Source organism: Trachemys scripta, chromosome 8, assembly GCF_013100865.1.
Source record: "Trachemys scripta elegans isolate TJP31775 chromosome 8, CAS_Tse_1.0, whole genome shotgun sequence".
Classification (NCBI taxonomy): domain Eukaryota; kingdom Metazoa; phylum Chordata; order Testudines; family Emydidae; genus Trachemys; species Trachemys scripta.
Genome location: NC_048305.1, coordinates 31,777,712 through 31,797,158, shown reverse-complemented (window position 1 = coordinate 31,797,158; position 19,447 = coordinate 31,777,712). Strand labels below are relative to the sequence as shown.

Sequence of the window (19,447 nt, the reverse complement as noted above, 5' to 3'; positions counted from 1 at the left end):
AGGTGAGCATTACTTCATCATAGTCCCAAACTGACCAAGGAAGGGGGGTGACTCACTTGAGATTCCAACAGATCCTTTGTTGTTGCTTAGGCCAGTGTCCTTTGTTCCTGTGAGGCTGGGCTGGGTTTGTCCCATACATGCCCTGATGAAGTGTGAACTGCCCCTCTGCTCATGGAGAATTTTGCTTGGGCCTCTGCTCCTGGAGAGTTTTTGCCTGGGCTTGTTTTAAGCCATGAGGACACATTTTCAGCCTCATAACTATATACATGAAATTACAACCTATAACATTACTATAACAACAATGCTCAGCACATCACAAGCCTTCCGAAGACACCTAACATGACAAACTTTGCACTGGATACCACACAATCATATTATAAGGATGAACATGGGGGTTCAGGATGTTCCCCCAAGGTACAGAGCGTCACAGTTGCCATCGTAGATTAATAGCATTTTATGGAGAGAAAAGTGGCTGAATCACAACTACACTCTGACCCACAAACATTAAAAGAAACTCAAGACAAGGAGCAGGATAAAAACGCTGGTTACAGAGCAATAATAAGGGTTCACTGGCTATATTCCTGGTCCCCAATGTTCTGAGAATTGTAGCTCCTTCTATGAACTGTGGAAGATCTACCTTTCTTTCCAGGACAATTGTAATATGGTAGGATTAGCTCAGTGAGTTTTCTGTCCAGTAAGGGGTATCAAGGAATAAAGGTTGCTCCCACCTGGTTTCAAGCTCCTCTGAAGTGTGAGAATGAAGAGGTGTCATTTTCTAAAAATACAGATAGTAAGCCCAGTAAAATACATTGACCAGCATGAAAAACAAAGGAAAAAGTAACTTCGAGTAATGGTCAACATTGCTGGGATTTTGAATTGTGAAATAGCTGATGATCCGGTGCATTTTGTTTCTCAACACAAACCTAATTTTGTCATGGGTTTTCATGGTCAGGTCACAATAGTCGACGGTATCGCTGGAAATCTCAGTGCTGGCTAAACTTATTTTCTGCTTATAACTCGTGATGGAGCTATTGAGGATGTTCGTGATGTTGACATCTTCAGTTTCTTTGGTAGGACCCTAGGAAATGATAGAGCACAATTAATGTTAGGTGATGTGATTTGGATACACATGTAATGCACTGGCTAAGTGTGTCATATCCTCCTCTATTGGCTGCTCTGTACAGAAGTTAAGAGACTACACACAGCTCTCAACTAAGGGATTTACTCCTTTAACTTAAGTGGTAGAGCCCTATGCTTTAGACCTGAAGGGTCTATCACTGTTGATGACCCGTAATGCTAGGGTTGTTACATGCAAAATTTAAACATTCAATAAGTGCCATCTTATGGATCACAGCAGCATTTCCTGAAGAATGGAGGTATTCCTTGGAGATCTCTATTCCAAGCACCGAACCAGCCCAATCCTCGTAACTTATAAAATCAGCTGGGTGCACAGCGTAAGGCTGCATGTCAATAGGAAAGAAAAGCCCCTGCAGGCTTCATGTTGCAACACGCAGTTCTCCCCATGGTCAGGGTGGTCTTCCCCACTGCTGTAACGCTTTGGCTTGGCACAGTTACTCACCACATTTTGCCAGCAAGAAAGGTTCTTCCGGCTATTAACATTCATCTAGACAATGAGTGAACACAGTCAGATTTGTTAGGATTCTGGAGCTAGCAGCACTCAAGTGATGCCAAACATTAGCATCATGGCTATGGGCCAGTGTTGCGTGAGACTGTGGGAGTTGTATATACCATTGCTTAATGGGTACAGGAACAAGAGAGAGACACTCATGTACCTCTTATTCATCCCCCAACAGGAAGACTATTTCTCTAGTTCACTCTTCATTGGATATGCCATTAACAAAGACCAACTACGTCTGACTCAATATCACCTTGCTCATTAAGGCACCTCCATATGTACCTTTTGAGGCTCTTTAGCTGCATGTTTTTGTGATGAGCTGTAGTGAGCAATTGCATATTCCAGCAGGGCACCAAAAATGAAACTGAAGCAGATGCCAAGATAAACGTCAATGGCCTTTATGAAGCAGTTGGTTTTAGATAGTGAGGTCCGGGAGCCAATCATCAGAGTGGTCATCGACAGCACAGTTGTTACTCCTGTAAGGCGAAGAAGGACATATTTTCAGGTCAAATGGGGAAGCATTTCACCCGCACTTCAGGAAACAAAAAGCCTGGTTCTCTTACCCATTGGATAGTCCTTTACACCAAGGCCTAGTGGGTATAACACTAACAAATCCAAATCCTCCATTGACTTACAATGGTAAGCACTCCATACCACTTTGTACAGATGGAGGAAGCAGAGAATTCAGCTTCTCCACCCAGGGAATCCAGTGGGAAGAGAAGTTCCTGCCCCATGGATACTGAAGTGCATCAGTGTAAAAGGCCAGCCCCTCTGTGCTGCTCTTCTTCCCGCCCCTAGGCTGTTTTCTTACCCTCAGCTAATGCAAAAAGTCCCTCTCTGGGGGGAGGTGCAGAACCTAAGTGATGTCACTGCCCGCAATATTAACCCAGATGGAGATACCCTGGCAGATGGAGGGGAGCCTGAAATGGACAGCAGGCGCGCCTCAGGTCCTGGATCGCATTGGAGCCCTGGCCATGAAGGGCTCTGGTGGGGGCAGTGTTGCTGGCATTTGACTGTACTGCACACTGCACTCTGCCCACTCACTTGCACATGCCTCAAGTACCTTTCCCCCGGCAGCAGCTCACTGTGGCAATGTGGGACGCACCCCTGCAGCACCTCCGGCTGGTCATCTCTGGGAATTAGCTCATCCAGCCTCTATAGCACCTTCTGCAGGCTGGTGTCCACTGCTGCTTGGCCCCCGTGTCCCTCCCAGACCCAGTGACCCATCATCTGGGGTGCTGCCCCTTGGCAGTAACCTCTTTCTCTCAGGGTCTCCCCTCCCCAGAGAACCCCCACCCACTATCCCCACCTCACCTCAGTAGAAGGCTACTGCCAGTCATCATCTAGCCCCCATGCCCTGGGGCAGACTGCAGTGTCAGCCTACTCATCACCAGCAAGGTTGGGTTTGGCCCTGCTGCCTTTGCCTACCCCTGGGCTGTCCTCTGCAACCCCCAGTATCCATTGGCCTTATGCTAGGCCGCAGCCTGGGGCTTTCCAGGCTGGAGCTCCCCAGCTCCTCTGCCTTTCCCCAGCCCTGCTCCCCTCACGTACTCTGCTCAGGTCCCTGCAGCCAGGTCCCTCCCTCTCAGAAGCTAGAGGGAGTCTGCTGAGCTCCTGGCTCCCAGCCTCTTATATAGGGCCAGCTGAGGCCTGATTGGGGTGTGGCCCAGCTGCGGGTGCTTCCCCAATCAGCCTCGTAGCTGCCTTCTCCTGCAACAGCCCTGCAACCCAGGGCTGTTTTAAACCCTTCAGTGCAGGAGCGGGTGACTATCCCGCTACACTCACCAATGCAGGTTCTTGCAGGAACCGAATCCAGGGTGATCCAAAAAGAAACCCAGGACAAGACAACGAGCAGTGTGGAAGGAACATAGGTCTCCAAAATGAAGTACAGGATATTTCTTCGCAGCTCAAAGTGCAGTATCAGTCTCGGGTAGTTGCCTGTTAGGTAAAGCAAGGACACATGCCACAAAAGCAAGGTTTCCAGAAAGAGTTTGATTAGGATTCAAGCATATCATAGGCCAGCTCCTCCGCTGATGTGAACCAGCACAGCTCCATTGAAGTCATTGGAGTGACATCAAGTTACATCAGTAGAGAGACTGACCCATCTTGTCTTTTTATTCATTTCATATTTCCTAAACAAACCAATGTACAATGTAAGTTAATTAACAATATATGGTAAGCAAGAGATATTTAAAATAAATAGGCAGCTCACTAAGGACTCCCCATCTTATTATTTACAGGCAATATTCCACACTATTACCCTAACAAAGCCTGGAAACAGGTTGATGACTTCATTTCATCTCTAAGAGGCAGCACAGAGTATTTTTCCCAAGGAAGCATTTTAAAAGGACTTTGTCAGGTTAAAATTCTGATCCAGTACCCGCTGAAGTAAATGGGAGTCTTTCCATTGAACCCAGTGGGCTATGGATCAGGCCCAGAAATAGCACCCCACTCTGTTAACATTACAGAAATTTTAAAATCTAATTTATTTATTGCTTTTCATGCTGCTTAGTGACTGCTTTCATCTCTCTCCACTTAGGCAAGGAAATCAGCCTAACCCACTTCACTTCAGCCTCAAGTCAATTTCACCATCAGTCTGTCATGAAGCTAGCACAGGGCTGTAGTGTTTGAGTTGCAAACGCTGTGTGGTGATGGTTATTTGGTGCTTTAGAACCTTTTCCATCGGCATGGAAAAAACACAATGGAAGGAAACATTTCTATTAACCTTGTGCTTTGTAAAAGCTTCTTTCTCACACAATCTGTATTTCAGGCCAAATCTGACTAGACAATGTCTCCAAGAGTCAACATAAGCTTTGCTTTAGTCCTGTCTATAGGCCAGCTCCTCAGCCAGTGTAAATTGATATAGCAACATGGACTTCAAAGAAGTGATACTGATTTACATCAGCTGAGGATCTGTCCCATAATGTTAAGTCCGGTTAACCTGTTACAATGCTTCCTACATCAATGTGCTTCTCTTAAGTTTTCTACAGCAAACAGCAAGGGTGGTAGCTGGTTGGCCTTGTAGCTTAATAATAGCCCATTGACACGTGATCTCAGGTTTCTGCTTTGTAGGCTAGTAGGAAGTGGGAATATCACCACAGAATTGAAGTTCTCAACCATGGAAGGCCAACGGAAAGAGGGAATGCTTTGTGCCATTACAATTGGATGCAACATTGTGTTCTCACTTCAGCTCTCTGCTTGGTACCATAGAACTGCTGTAGCATGTCTGTAATGATTTGGTTAAATACAATATACGATATAGCCACTAATGGTCTCTGTGTGCTGTATAGAGTCCCAGACAGGACGTGATCTCTAGTAAACAAGGGATTCCAAAACTGGAACGAAGTTGTGTGGAAACTCATCTGTTTGCCTGTAGCTGTTTTCTTAAATAAACACCTCTTGTCAGGGCTGTCCTTAGGATTTATGGGACCCTCTGCATTATTATTATTAAATTGGTGCCCCTATGCCCGATGGCAGCCCGGGCTCACAGCCTGGCGGGGGGAGGGATGAGGCAGCAAAGGATACCGAGCCACCCGGCGCACCTCACGGTGGCGGAGAGTCACAGTTCCCTGCAGAGAGCCCTGTACCCTCTTCCTCATGCAGAATGCACTGCGCTGGTGCATTCGACTCTCTGAATATGGCCTCTGCCTAAGGACACTGCACCACACGCTGGGAGTGCAGGAGCCGACCCACTCTTACCTGCTGTCATGGGCAGTGGGTGAAGCTGCCGCTTGAGGAGGCTAGCTCCCCAGCCCACCTCTTCTGCCTGTGGTCCCACCCATACTCCACTCCTGCTCTGTCCCAGGCCCCACCCCACTCTGCCCAGACCCCGCCCTCTTCCCACTGTCTCCCTCCTTTCTTCCTTCCCCGCTCACCCCCTTCCGGCCAAATCCCTGAAGCAAATGCCATTGGAAAAAAACACTTGTCTGCAATTTCTTTCTAAAGAAAATGAAGCATGTTTTCCACTGCATGCCAGATGGTGAAGACTGGACATGCAGAAGATACCTAATTAAAAGCACTAAACTTGGGAATAAAAAATGTCAGTCACAGGTTTTTTGATATACCCTGAAGTTTGTCAGAGATTTATTTGTAAAAACTTTGTAGTAAGGGCAAGTCAGCTGTCTTGATGAATACAACATTAAATATTATGGAAAACATGATGCAGCTCTTCTGTTTTACATTTTCTTAATCAGTATTTCTAAGATGATTTTATATTTTAAATGTACTCTTAAGCCTTCATAAAGTAATCATTCCAGATCACTACATTTAACTCACTGAAACAAAGACATTCTTTTAAATTAATCAGTCACAGAGGTTTAGTGTGTTCATAACAATGTTCATTGCTTTTAGAAAAAGGGAACATTAATTTACTTTGTGTGATGTCCATAACAATAGACATGTTTATGAAATTTCACCAACTTTAAAAAATATGTTTCCAAAGATTTTAGGCATAACAAAGGATTTTATATCTTATTAAGGTACTGATTTTGCTGGAGGTTTCTCTTAAAACTAGTTCATCAAATAGTCAGAAGTAAAGAAAAGGAAACTCATTTGTCCAGCTATCTGGAAGGAAGGGGTGTTGTCCCATTAAGGGCTCTCTTCAACAGGGGAGTGAAGGGAGAAAGGGATGGACAGGAAGACTTTGGAAGCAAGTTTTTTGTACTATAGTAATTAAAATTAAAATGTGCATTTTAGATAAGGGTGGTCTTTTGAAAAATTTATTTAAAAAAACTATATGTCTGAAGGTCCAAGCATATAAGGCAGGGATCGGCAACCTTTGGCACATGGCCCATCAGGGAAATCTGCTGGCGGGCCGGGCCGGTTTGTTTACCTGCAGCGTCCGCAGGTTCGGCCGATCGCAGCTCCCACTGGCCGCGGTTCGCTGTTCCAGGCCAATGGGGGCTGTGGAAAGCGGCACGGGCCGAGGGATGTGCTGGCCGCCACTTCCCGCAGCCCCCATTAGCCTGGAATGGCGAACCGTGGCCAGTGGGAGCTGTGATCGGCCGAACCTGCAGATGCTGCAGGTAAACAAACCAGCCCGGCCCGCCAGCGTATTTCCCCGACGGACTGTGTGACAAAGGTTGCCGATCCCTATTTTAAAGCTAAAGATGAATACTCATATTGTGCATCTAAAAATCTTTGCAAGGATGTTTTAGAGATGTGATTTTATAATCTTCAGCAACACACTAATGAAATATTTTTAAAGCAAATTTTAAACTAAGGTCCTGAAAACTAACATGTTCTGAGTAAATATTATAGTAATGCACAACTTTTTTTGTCAGTAAATTCAGAAACTGACAGTATATACTTGGGGAGTGACAAATGCCTGTTAAATGGCTCTTTAACAGTTTGTGCTAATAGATCTGGCAGGCTGGAACGCTTTTTCACATTTAAGTTACTAGATCCCCTCCAGAGGAAGACTCACTAGGCTGCAGCAGGCAACTGTGGTGGGAGCCTGCAGGAAGGGTCAGAACAGGGATAGGAAGGGATAGGAAGAGGTGGAAGGGTGGACACTAAGACCCAGGGGTGCCCTAAATTTTCTAGTGTCCTACGCAGCCCTGTATGCTGCCTATGCTTAAGGACAGCCCGTATCTTGACAAGGCCAGGATGTCCTGGATGTTTAAAACCTTTGATCCTTCGCTGATAGGCCCCCACCCCGGGTCCTGGTTCATTTTGAAAATCTGGTCACCCTAAGGAAGATTGCTTCGCTCCTCATATTATCTCTGACACTAGGGAAGGAAGTTTAAACCAGCTGGTAATGAGAAATACATTCCCATTACATCAAGACAGAAGTGACCTTTGGAAACAAATATTCAACAAGTTAGTTTTGATTCCAGTTACTTTAAGTGTTTCCTGGAATGCTTAATGCAATATTTATAGTTTGTAGTTGCAGAAAGCACAATCTAGGTTTTTCTGATGTAATAAAAATGTCAAGTGGATTTCAGGCACGTGTGAAATCCATATTTTCCATGACTTGAATGGGAATAATGATACTTACCTCCCTTTGTAAAGTACCTTGAAATCTACTATTGAAAAGTGTAATACAAGAGCTAGGTATTATTATTATTAACACCTAAGGAACATATCACCTATTCCTATAGAAGCAATTTTACTGCCTTATTTCCAGTGGAACTAGGAACTGCTAATGATCTCACTACTCATGTCCTCTTGGCTTGAAAGACATCACTGCATAGAATGGAAAGAGAAAAATTATACATGCTTGCGAGATACACATGCTCTTCCACCAGTCCCACCTCCCTGCTTTACCTGTTTCCTGCTGGGATCTCGTGACCAGAGTGTAATAACGTTCCACAGTGTACTGAGAGAGACGCAGTTTTTCCAGGCCATGAACTGAATCGTTTCCCCTAAACCAAGTGAACACTATGTCGTTTCCATCATATCCCCCTACAGACAACATAAAGAACCACATTACTGTAATGAACCAACTAGTCCATGCATGGCATACTGCCCTCTACTGGATAGAATCAGAAATACTCAGCTATGGAGCCACAAGCAACGAGATTACTAGGTGGCTACAGGTTTTGTTTTATAGGTATAATTACTTTACAATGTTGGTGAAAGTGGTTGTTCTTATATTAGCCATATTTTTATTCTGATGGATCAAATTGAAATTGAAATTAGGCTGTATGGGCTTTATTCTTCAGTGCCTGGTGCAGTCAGTTACCCCTGCTCATGTGGGTGTAAGTCTCTGCCAGTGTTGTAAATGAGTGGCAAATTCTGATCTGGTAGTGTTTTGCACCCACATTGCCCAGCGGCAAATAACAACATGCAAGGCAGTGGAGAGTCAGCTCCTATTTCATATAGTCTGCTTACAGCATTTTATTTTATTTTTTAAATATTCTAACATTTTTTTAAAGGTGGAAATCCCACTCAGCTCTAATTTGATTGCAAATGATGATCTTGGTTAATAACAATCGCCGTGCATAATTACGTCAGCCATATGGGTTTATGAAAGAAGTACAAGTCTCATCTCCAACCCTTCGCCCTGTTCTAGAATCAAGTCTGTAAACTGTTATAAATTCTCATGACTGGAAGCAGAAGAGTCAGAAATCTTATGAGTGTGTGGCGCTTTCTTAACCAAATGGCCCACCCATTTATGCACACTTCAAAGATGCTTTGGACAAGCATCTAAACATCTGGGAGCTTATCAGCCCTGAACTGGACTATTCAAATATTGTGACGCTCATTTATCAGGGCCGCCACTGATTTTGAAATAGAACTCCCCACTGAAAACAACGGGCCCAGACCGGAGCTTCAGCTGTGTAAGTCAACATACTTCCACTGGCTTCTGCAAAGCTACCCCAGACTACACCAGCTGAGGATCTGGCTCTGGAAGTTAAAGTGACAGCATAACATGACTGCAAATTAAAGTGAGTGATCTTTTTGATAACCTGACGTTCCTACTCACTCACCGAATAGCCAGCAAGCTCAAAAAAGTCATATTAATTTAGTGAATAAGCCCATTAATCTTATTAGTTTGATTCTTTTAATTAAATGTCTATCTGAAAAATGACTAGTGACACTGGTAGGCCAATAGTCACCAATTCACACCTTGGAGGAAAACTACCACGCTTCCTACAGTATTGTTTATCTAATTGTGTTTTCTATTAGACACAAATTACTGGAGCATGCCTCTGACCTACTCATAAATTCAATGCACAGGTTCTGAATCCCTGCGTCCAAACCTTAATCATGTGACTTTTCAAAGTTTCTGGACAGTTTTGTAATAATAGCAATTGCGGTTACTTAGGGAAACTTTATAATAAATGACAGGTTGTTAATTCATCTAGCATATATTTAAATAGCATTAATTCTAGGCATTTATCCTAATGAAATCTCCAGCTGGCAATATGCATGTAATTTCACTGGAATTAGACAGCACTGAGCATGACGTAAGACCCAATTACTTAAAAAAAAAAAAAAGTCTGAAGCCAGCTACACTTTAAAAGAAGAGGCCAATCATTATTATTTCAGGTGCTATTCTTTGTAATAAAGTTAATCATGGTGAACTAATAGGATTTTAATGTGAAAATAATATGTGCTTCCATAGGAGCTCCATTCTAGAAGCTGGCAAGTCAAACCTGGTTTTTAAATAATGAGATTTCAGGCATTTATTTTTTGTGGCTTGAAACGGGAGATTGGCTGTTGCTTTACTCTGGGGATTCTCAAGGATGGAACTAAGAAAAGCTCCATCTTTACTGATGAACTGTGTGACTGGGAGAGTGTCTCGCTTCACCTGGAGCACCGGGAAGCGACCTTCCTGCACAGCTGAATTTAAGAAACAGACAGGGAGGAAGGAGGAGATGAGTTCTCTGGGTGCTCAGTTTGAGGCAGGGAATTGGGAGCCCTGTGTGGGTGCCCCAGCTTAAGAACGCCTGAAAACAGAGCTTCCATTAGAGGCTAGGTGGGAGCTCCCTTCCCTTTTGTCCCAGCAGGAGGTGAAGAATTTCTTTCTTTTCATTGAGATTTTGAGTGCGCTGCATCTGAGCAGACTCTTTCCCCAGGGAGCAGCAGTGTCTGGACATGCAGACTGCTGAGAAGGAAGCCTGCCTACAGACCGGTGTAATGGTGGGGGAGTCAGCTGACCTCTGCTCAGCATCCGGAGAAGAGATCTCCTCTCCTGAAAGACACGGTGTATTGGTGCAAATCCCATGGTTCTCTCTCTCTGGCGACTACTATTGGGTTATCTATGCAGTCTGTTGTTAATAAATGGCCAGCATTGCAATATCCAGGCCTTCGAGTTTAAGTAACCAAGAGCATTTTGCTTACTGACTATCACTGCTCCTGCAAGTGCCCTGCAGCCAGGAGTCCCAGAGAGGACCACTGTGGGGTTCTGTGCACAGAGGGCTTGCAGGAGCGGGTTCCCATGATCGCCAACATTTATGTTACTGTAACAAAGGGCACAGATGGGAAAGCTTTCATTGTGCCTTCCTGTGCTAGGACTGGCTCTAGCTTCAGCTCACCAATTTCACAGGCAATACACATTTCCTGAATTCAGATCTTCTCCCTGGTAACAAAACTCCCTCTGCTTTGAAAATAACTTATGGTAAGTGATTTAGCACAGGTGAAAGATGCTGGACTGAGGACCCTAGAGACTAACATGCACTGTTTATTCCTAGGGAATCAGTGAAAGCAACAGTTCAAACCATACCATCAAAGGCGCTGGTTAATTGCAGATTTGGTACTTTTTTTTTGTATAATGTGGACATGTGTCCATTAGCACCCAGAGTGAGATTATTACCAGCTCATTGCACTTGCTTGTTTTATCAATAACTGGCAGACCTATTCAGAGGGGAAGCCACCCGCCCAGCAATGAAATTGCTGTAGAGCCAAATTCTGTCTTAGCCACAATCCAGGCAATTCCACTTAGTCTCTAATTTTCACGAGTGGGCGTGTCTGACTTATGCAAGTTTACAGTCCAATGCATGTGTTCAAGACAGAGATTTCTGCATACACAAACATGAACTGCATGTGTGAATGGGGAGCAATATGGATGATAACTGAGGGCACTCTTTTGAAAATTTGGGTCCTATTATCCACCTATTGGACCAAAGGCTAGCCCTAATGAAAGAGTGTGCTCAAAAGGAGGTGATTTTAGAGAAAGACAGTATCATTTATGTCTATGTGAAAGACTGAAATACCTGCCGACTGTTTGGAGGAAGGTAGTGTTTATTACCATTGTGACTTCTATAAAGTGTGCATGGGGACCATGAGGACAGGAACCTTATAAACCCTGGAATAACAATAATTTATATTTGAAGAATTAAGTTGAACTGTTTTCTTCTTGAAAAGTTTCTGTATTTGCAAAAATAAAGGCACATTTTCAGAGGCTGTTCTGGCTGAAACCAAATATTTGAATGGACACTTACAAACGAATAAACAGATTCAAAATAGGCCAGGCAAATATTGTCAGGCATCTGTAAAATGCTATACTTACAGCTTTCCAGCTGCAGTTTACACATCTGTGTGTCCATGGGATATTTTGACAGGTCCATGTTACATGCAACAGTAGTAGTGATTCTACATGGGGAGAAAGAGTTCAGAAGCTGTGCAATAAAAACATATCGCAGGATGTCTTTATTTTTCATAGCAAACTACAGACCCCAAAGATTCTGATCAGGCTTTTGGATAGTTCTGACTTTTGAAATCAATGCACTAATAACACCAGAGAAGTTGCAGCCTAACATATAAATTCTGAGCTTAGTTATACCAGTGTAGTCTAAATCAGCGGAGATAGAATGACTCAGGATTAACATTGGAGTAAGAGAGAGCACAGTTTGGCCCTATGAGTATGGGAAATTAATGGGGAAATGACACAAGTGGCTTTAACTGAATATTCATGTGATACCTACAGATCACCACTGGCTGGTATTGGTTAAGCAAGCAGCAAGCCAAGACTTCCAGTTTTCTGCTAAAGTTTGTTCATTTTGTTTCCTCCGCCCCTCACATTCTTCCAGCCCATTCTGTTTTATCCATCTGCCATCTTTTGTCTGTCACTGAAATTGTAAGGTCCCTGGTCAGGGACTGTCTTCTGTGTTACTGCTCTGTACAGCACCTACCACAAGGAGGATATGGAGGGGGGAGGAAGGGGATGATGATCCTTGACTGGAGTTCCTAGGGACTAATGCAATAGAAATAATACAAGATAACTATTGCACTGACTGGGAGGAATGTGCAACTGCAGTGAAGGAGCAATTAAATTACGCTGAGATCCAGAAAATAATGTCAAAACCAGGGGCCTGTTGACTCCAAAGCTCTTGTTAACCATGATGGCCACACCAGCCTACGTACATTCTGATCCGGTGTGGTTTTAATAATTTGCTCTTCACCACCAGTCCGTGACTTACCTTAATGCATACAAGACAGTGCCATTGGAGAATAATCTTATAAGACGATTCCCCACGGTAACGTCATGCAGGAAAGACCGTTTAGACTCCACAATATATGTGTCTGGCACCCATAGCAATTCCACTAGACGAGCATCCAAAGTGAAGCTCTTGTTGCCATGAAAAACCAGGCGGGGGTCCGTCCAGCGCTGCCGCAGATATATTGTAGCAGTGTAGTCCTGAAGGAGAAAGGCAGGTGTGAGAAGACACGCAGCAAGAATGTTTATGAGGCATTGGTGTCCACCTCCTATGTCCAAGACGTATTAAGGAGGCTAAGGCATAGTCTTCACAAACTCTGTGTGTGTGTTTGTTTCACCCTCCTTTGCTACAATATCCAGACCTCTGGCTGTCTTTCCTAAAGGATACAGCCATAGCATTAAATGTAGGGCATGTAACACACCAAAACTCAGCTTAAAACACACAGGACAAAACTGGTAGACTTGAATTCTGAACTTAGTTCCTCTGTTTGCTTGAGGTTTTTCATGTATTCATACCCAATAAACAATCATAATACTTAGTCTTATACTGTGCTTTTCACTCCTAAACCTTAAAGCCCTTTACATAAGTAAGTATTAAGGTGGGTAAGGATCATAATCTCCATCTGAGAAAACAGAGAAGCAGAGAGGTTGACTGGCTTACTCAAGCCCCTACATCAAATACATATGAAATAGCTTCCAGTATGGGAAAAATATATAAGTAACCTACACACGAATGCAGTATATATATATATATATATATATATAGCCACATAGAGGGAGAGCAGGTATTCAAATACAGCTGCATTGGCCTTTCACCAGAGCTAAAAGTCCAAGAGCAAACACTCACCTGCATTTCACCTATTCACCCTATTGAAAGTTCGTTTTCTTAAGCCATGGAAGGCAATTGTGTAAGGGAAGGAAAGATTATGCATAGTAGATGATGAGAAGAATAACACAGTTTGGAGTAATGGAGATAAGCAGGACCACGAATGAGTCATGCCACTGGTCCTGTACAATATTTGTTCCCTTCATTCACTATTGGGAGCTATATTTAGATCACTCAAACGGGGCGGGTGGGTTGTGCTTAGAGGAGAGGTATTTTGGGGGTGATATGCTGAAGAAATGTAAGAAAATAACATGCTCTTTAAGCCAAATAAAGTAGGAAGTGCAGTCAAAGCTTGTAGTGTTACTCTTCTGTCAGGTCGGTACTAAACTGAGCCCAAGCCAGGGACTAGGGATGCTATGGGACTGAAGTTTTAGGTAGGAGAGTCAAAAAACAAGATCTTGACCAACTGTTGTCCTTGAAGATCTCACAGAACGTTTTGCAAGAGTAGGAGTGTTAATTCTAGTGTCCTGGTCAAATTTCAACTTGGTTGCAATATCCAGCCTGCCTAAAATCTCCCCAGCAGTTACAAGTGGATGAAGTATTTTTATAGTGCCCCCATGATAAAGGGAAAAACAGGGCTCAGTTGTAATGGATACAAAGACAGTTCTTTACTGAGCCTCCTGGATACATAACCAGACCTTGTGGCAATCCTTGGCTCTCTAGTTTGCAGATGAACTAAATGCAGCTTTCATGATTGTGTAGTGTTGTTCTGCATCGTTATACAGCTACCATGTTCCTGCCCAGACATGGCTGCATTTCAGTGGCAGATGAATCAATTCCCTTATGTTCAATAGATGGTTTGTAAAATCCTTCGGTATGAAAGGTGCTAAATAAATTATGTTATCCTCGCTCTTCAGATTTGATTCTCAGACTGTTGTGTGTGTGTGGGAAGTGAGGGAGTAAGTTCTACTCTATGACTTAAGTGATTGAAATGATGAACTGTTAAGAGTTTCAGTATAGTGAATTATTAATACTGGTGATGAAGGGGAAAACCTCTGGGTCATTTCAATTATTTATCTAGCCATAGAGTATGTCTCTATAATGTTCTCCTTGACACAAGGGGAATTTAGGTGGGATGTGGAGGAAATATATGCTGTAGAAAGGGATAGTTTTACAAGGGGTGGGAAACTAGACTCATGAAAATACCCTGTTTTGGTGAAGGTTTCCCTTTATATTTCTCCTTGGGGTGATGGCCCTTCTAGCCTAATGTTCAGAGGGCTTTCTCCTCAGCTTTAATCTGCTTTACTCCTCCACAATTTGAAGGCTAAAGAGGAGGACTGGAGGTGGCTTCTGGAGTAACGCTCAGTGTCATGCCTAAGCCTGCAAGAGGAGACTCTGCAGGAAAACAGAAGGGGGGATGAAATGCTATAACAGCTGCAGCCCATGGCTAAGATCTTCCATTGTGAATAATAACTTTGTGTGCCACCATTTTTGGTGCCCAGCTTCAGACCCCTCAAAAGGGACCGGCATTCAGGACATGCTGAGCTCCTGCCTTTTGACAGTCAGCTCCCTGTCTCTGTCTCTAACTCAGTCCTTATATCCCCTCGGTTGTAGCACCTGAGTGCTTGTGAATGGGGAATTCTGAATGGATTTGATCCTCACAGCAGCCCTGTGAGTGAGGAAAGTGCTATTATCCCCATTTTGCAGAAGAGCAGCTGAGCACAGGGAGACCACGGCCAAGATTGTCAAAGGTTTTTAGGCACCCAATTCCCATTGAAAGGGAGTTAGATGCCTAAATACCTTTGAGGACTTGGTCCCAAATGCTTATCTGGTCCCAAGGTCATAGGATGTCTGTGGCTTAGTTGGGAATTGCCACACTGGGCTCCTAAGAACAGAGGCACCCAAACAATCAGTCACTCTTGGTCTCCAACTCTGGTGTCTCGAACTTGGATCCCCTCTAGAGCAGCAGAGCCAAACTGGCCCCTTTCTCCTCAGTATGTAATCGAGACTGAGTCACTTACCATGTCACTCTCAGATATACTTGAAATACTTGCAACGTCCAGGCTCAATGCTATTTGAACAGGTTTCCCTGGGAGGGATAGAGAGGCTTAGATTAGAGTGAAGAAAGGGTGAAGGTAACACTATGTTGTTGTGTACTAAACAAAAGAAATGGACACTTAGCATTCAGTATGGAATTCAGTTCACTGCACTCAATCGAGCAGCACACATAGGTAGTCTTGCAAGAATTAGATTTTTTTTTTTATAATTTTGATGCATAATATCAATGTTTATTTTAAAGCTTTTTAAAGATTTTTATCTAGCTATTTACATTTTCACAGTTGTGGGAAACTACAGGGAGGTCAGACAATTATTTAATGACAGTAGACAGATTAAAAAAGTTAAAGCTTTGTAACCATTAAACCAAACTGTCAACATCAAATATCAAAATATACAAAATACATAGCCTTAAAATCAAATTCTAATAAGTTCTCAAGCAGCATTGGTCTTACTTTGCCTAACTGTCTACTTTGATTATTACTGATGGAAATACTTTTTCATCGGTTTGCACACGTATGATGCAATCAACATTTACCTATAAAAGTCTAATCCTTCCAAGCCTACATATAGGGGTGTCCCTATTGCTGCCAGCGACCAAAGAACTAGACTAAATTTCAGAGAGTTAAACATGAGCAGACTGTTTGGGTTGTGAAATCTCATGCTCAAAAACTTTTGACTTGTGCTGCCAATTTCTTTGGTGGCATCAGCGGACAGAAATGATCACGTGCAGCACTAGTGGCCATACACCCAGGCAATCCAGGTAGGCAATATTTCCATTGCAATCAGCCACAGAAATCAAGGGCTACACATGGCTCAGCATATGTAATGATAACAATCTTGAGTTGTTATATAACACTTTCCATGGCGCAATCTCAGAATGCTCTAGAGGTGGGTAAGAATTATTATCCTCATATCTCAGATGAGAAAACTGAGTCCTGGAACAATTAAGCGACTTGCCCAGTGAGTCAGAACCAAAAGCAGGAATAGGACTGAGCCCCACCCCGATCCCTAGTTATGTCCTGTCCACTGAACCACACAGCCTTTTCCTGATGCAAAGCACGGCAGAGTCCCCAGCCTCACTCTCCCTCTAAAGTCCTGCAGCCTGTCCCTGAGTTTGGGAGGGTGAGATTTTGTTCCCTACAATCCTGGTTATTCAGGGATTTATAAGTGATTCAGGTGTCACCCTTTGTGAGTCTAATCAACTGCCATGGCCTCTCATGTGAGCAGCACCACTCACTGAAAGTGATCACTGGGCTCAAATCAAAGCTATCTCAGGTACATCTCCATGTGCTGCGATTACACCTCCCAGCTGCAGTGTACACAGAAGCTCATAGTGGAGACCTGATCTAGGGACCCTCCCAACTATCTGTGCACAGAGTCTGACCTCCCCCGTCCCAGAGTGCTGAGCCCAGCACCCCGAGAACCTGCCAAACGGGATTTAAGGAAATCTTTTACAGTGAGTGACCATTGTGCCCCAGTGAACCATTGTTTGGCAGCAGACAGCGTATTAGGTTTGTTTTAATGTGGCCACCTCCGTCCTGCCTTGTAACTGGAGTTGAACAGAGGACAGAGTGCTGTAAGGTGCACTGGAAGTATATGGGAAGAGAGATTTGCTTTATGGAGAAAAGATACATGTTCTCCTTTGCACACCCAGCTTTGGAAATCTGCTCTGTCTCCTGGGATACGGCCCATTTGACCCTGTTGCTTCACTGAGCACAGAGAACCCAGCTGGCCGGAGCCTATCTGGAGAGGATGGAAGAGGAATTGCCAGCTCTCTGCCATTGTTCCTTATTTGCCTGATCTCATAAAAGCCTCTCAGTAGATGTACTTTAGGAGGGTATGGACCAGGTGCAGAGCCAGATGGAGACTGCTGCTGTCTGTGCCACTGTTCCCCACCTGCCCTCCCTGCCCCCCAGCTTCCTTACCCACAGGAAATCACTGTAAACAACGTTATCTTCACATGTTGTCCCTTCAGAGGTAGTGCACAGTGAATACCCTGTCTCCCCCCCACAACGGGTGGCTTGGGTGGGACAGCAGCCAGTGGGCATCACTGCTCTATGGGGAGCATGAATTGTGGGGCATTGGGGTCAGGAAGATTTGTGGGCTTAGGAGGCCAAACCCCTGCCATTTCTGTAGAGGTCGAAGAAAACTCAGTCCACTTAGTAGAACAACAAAGTCAGAACTTGTGGGGTTTCCTGTCCCCTGGGCAGGTGTTTCCCAAGTCAGGAAATGGGCCCTACTAGAAATTTAGTTAGCAGATTTCAGTACATATGGGGTGAAATTCTCCTCAGCACACAGGACCCACACCAGGTGACAAAGCAGGCCTCATTGGTGCTTATGGGCCTGGGAGAGCCCTTTGTGGAGTTCACTTCAGCTCCCGTAAAGCGAAACCCTTGAAGAACAGCCGTTAGCTAGAAAGGAGGTAGCTTGTCAGTGAGTAAAACACATGACAAAATGGAGGCAAAGTATCCCCTTTCATTGTGTCTATACACACTAAATTTTACATTGACAGAACCACATAGCTTGGTAGTGTGGCTGCCTCTTTTTGAGCACTGAAGCTAGGATTCACCACAAGAGGGCAGCTCCATCCTAGGAAATGTCAGAAGACATTAGTGTAAGTCAGTTTATATTTTGCCTCTTTTTATTGTAATAAGGGTGAACATGAGGAAGATCAAATCCCGTCAGCACAGTAGCAAATATATGGCACAGTAACATATTAGAACATTTCCTTCATAACCCACAGATCGGAAACATTCATATGCACTGGGCCCAATACTTCATTCCCATTGGTTTCAGGGGGAGATTTGGGTGCATAAGGACGGCAGAATCAAGCCCTAAGGCCACAGGGACCTGAACCTGATTGGTGCTGAGCACCCCAAATTGCACTGAAGTCAACAGGATTTGCAGGTGGTCACCACATTTCAGGAACAGGCCATATATATCTATGTAGTCAACACGTGTACTTTTTTCACCTATCTGACTTGCTCAATCCTATATAGCTTGCCAGTTAGAATTGAAGCCACCCACTTTCTAAAAGTCAGTTAGGTTTAACAAGATTTTTTAAATGTATCTAGAATTTGCCTACTAAGATTTCAAGTTGCAAAAAAGACAATTTTCAAAAGCGCCAAAGTGATTTAGGAGCTAGATCCCATTTTCAAAAGTGATAGTTATTTAGGAGCCAGAGTCCTGACAATTTTTACCCAATATGTTATGAACATATTAAACTTGTGCTGATATTGACTTGCATGCATTTAAACTTCTCTCTTCTATTTTTTAACCATCTGTTGTCCTATGGGACAAATTTCAATGAAGAGCTGGTATTATTCCACAATACCAGACTTAGTGGTCATTACTCTATGTAACTCCACTATTGTAGAGATTTATCACCACAGGAGGAAGATAAAGAGAGAGAAGTGAAAAGGTGTAAGACAAAGCCAAGGTACACCAGCTACATTACATGGCATAGGGGTCGTAATCAGACTGCCTGAGGCTTGGTCATCTGCACTTCACAGAACGTCCAGACATGCTCTGTGCACTGAGAAGGTTGTCCCTTCACAACATTTAAGGCAAAGCCTGGCATAGGCTGTTTAGAATTTAGTGTATATAGTTCCACAGTGGAAACAAATCCCCAGAGACTGGGACTAAACAGGAAGGAAGTTATAAGTGAGCAATGCTGCAGTTCAAGGAGCCAGGCTTCATTCATTTGCAGCCACAATGACCCTTATAAAATGGATGTCCATTAACGAATACACAGCCACACCAAGGGGACAAACTGACACAAAGGGGCTGCGTGGTTATAACAGGGCAGAATTTAGCCCAATGTAGCTAATTTGACAGGTGTCAAAACTCACTAAGCTTCCTGTTCTTTATTCCACAGACAAATATGTCCGAAGGGAATAAATTCTGCCTTCAGTCATACACATACAGTCCTACTGAGCAAACAGAATTGGATGGAGTAGGTGAGGATGGACTTTGGGCACATAGTCCCAGCCCCAGCTAATTTAACAGGGACAGATAAACTAGTGCTTGTTAGAGAAAACCC

General features: G+C 43.8%; 1 protein-coding gene across 1 annotated transcript in view; it reads right to left on the bottom strand.

Annotated features, from left to right (window-relative positions):
* Positions 1-366: 366 nt before the first annotated feature.
* The window catches only part of GABRP (gamma-aminobutyric acid type A receptor subunit pi), a 38,257-nt gene continuing 19,176 nt past the window's right edge, over positions 367-19,447 (bottom strand). Inside the window, exons 4-10 of the mRNA XM_034779338.1 lie at positions 15,369-15,436; positions 12,505-12,722; positions 11,595-11,677; positions 7,904-8,041; positions 3,422-3,574; positions 1,919-2,112; positions 367-1,078 (exon numbers count right to left, since the gene is read on the bottom strand). Of these exons, the coding sequence (XP_034635229.1) occupies positions 776-1,078; positions 1,919-2,112; positions 3,422-3,574; positions 7,904-8,041; positions 11,595-11,677; positions 12,505-12,722; positions 15,369-15,436 (1,157 nt within the window). The 3' untranslated portion in view covers positions 367-775. The remainder of the gene's footprint in view (positions 1,079-1,918; positions 2,113-3,421; positions 3,575-7,903; positions 8,042-11,594; positions 11,678-12,504; positions 12,723-15,368; positions 15,437-19,447) is intronic.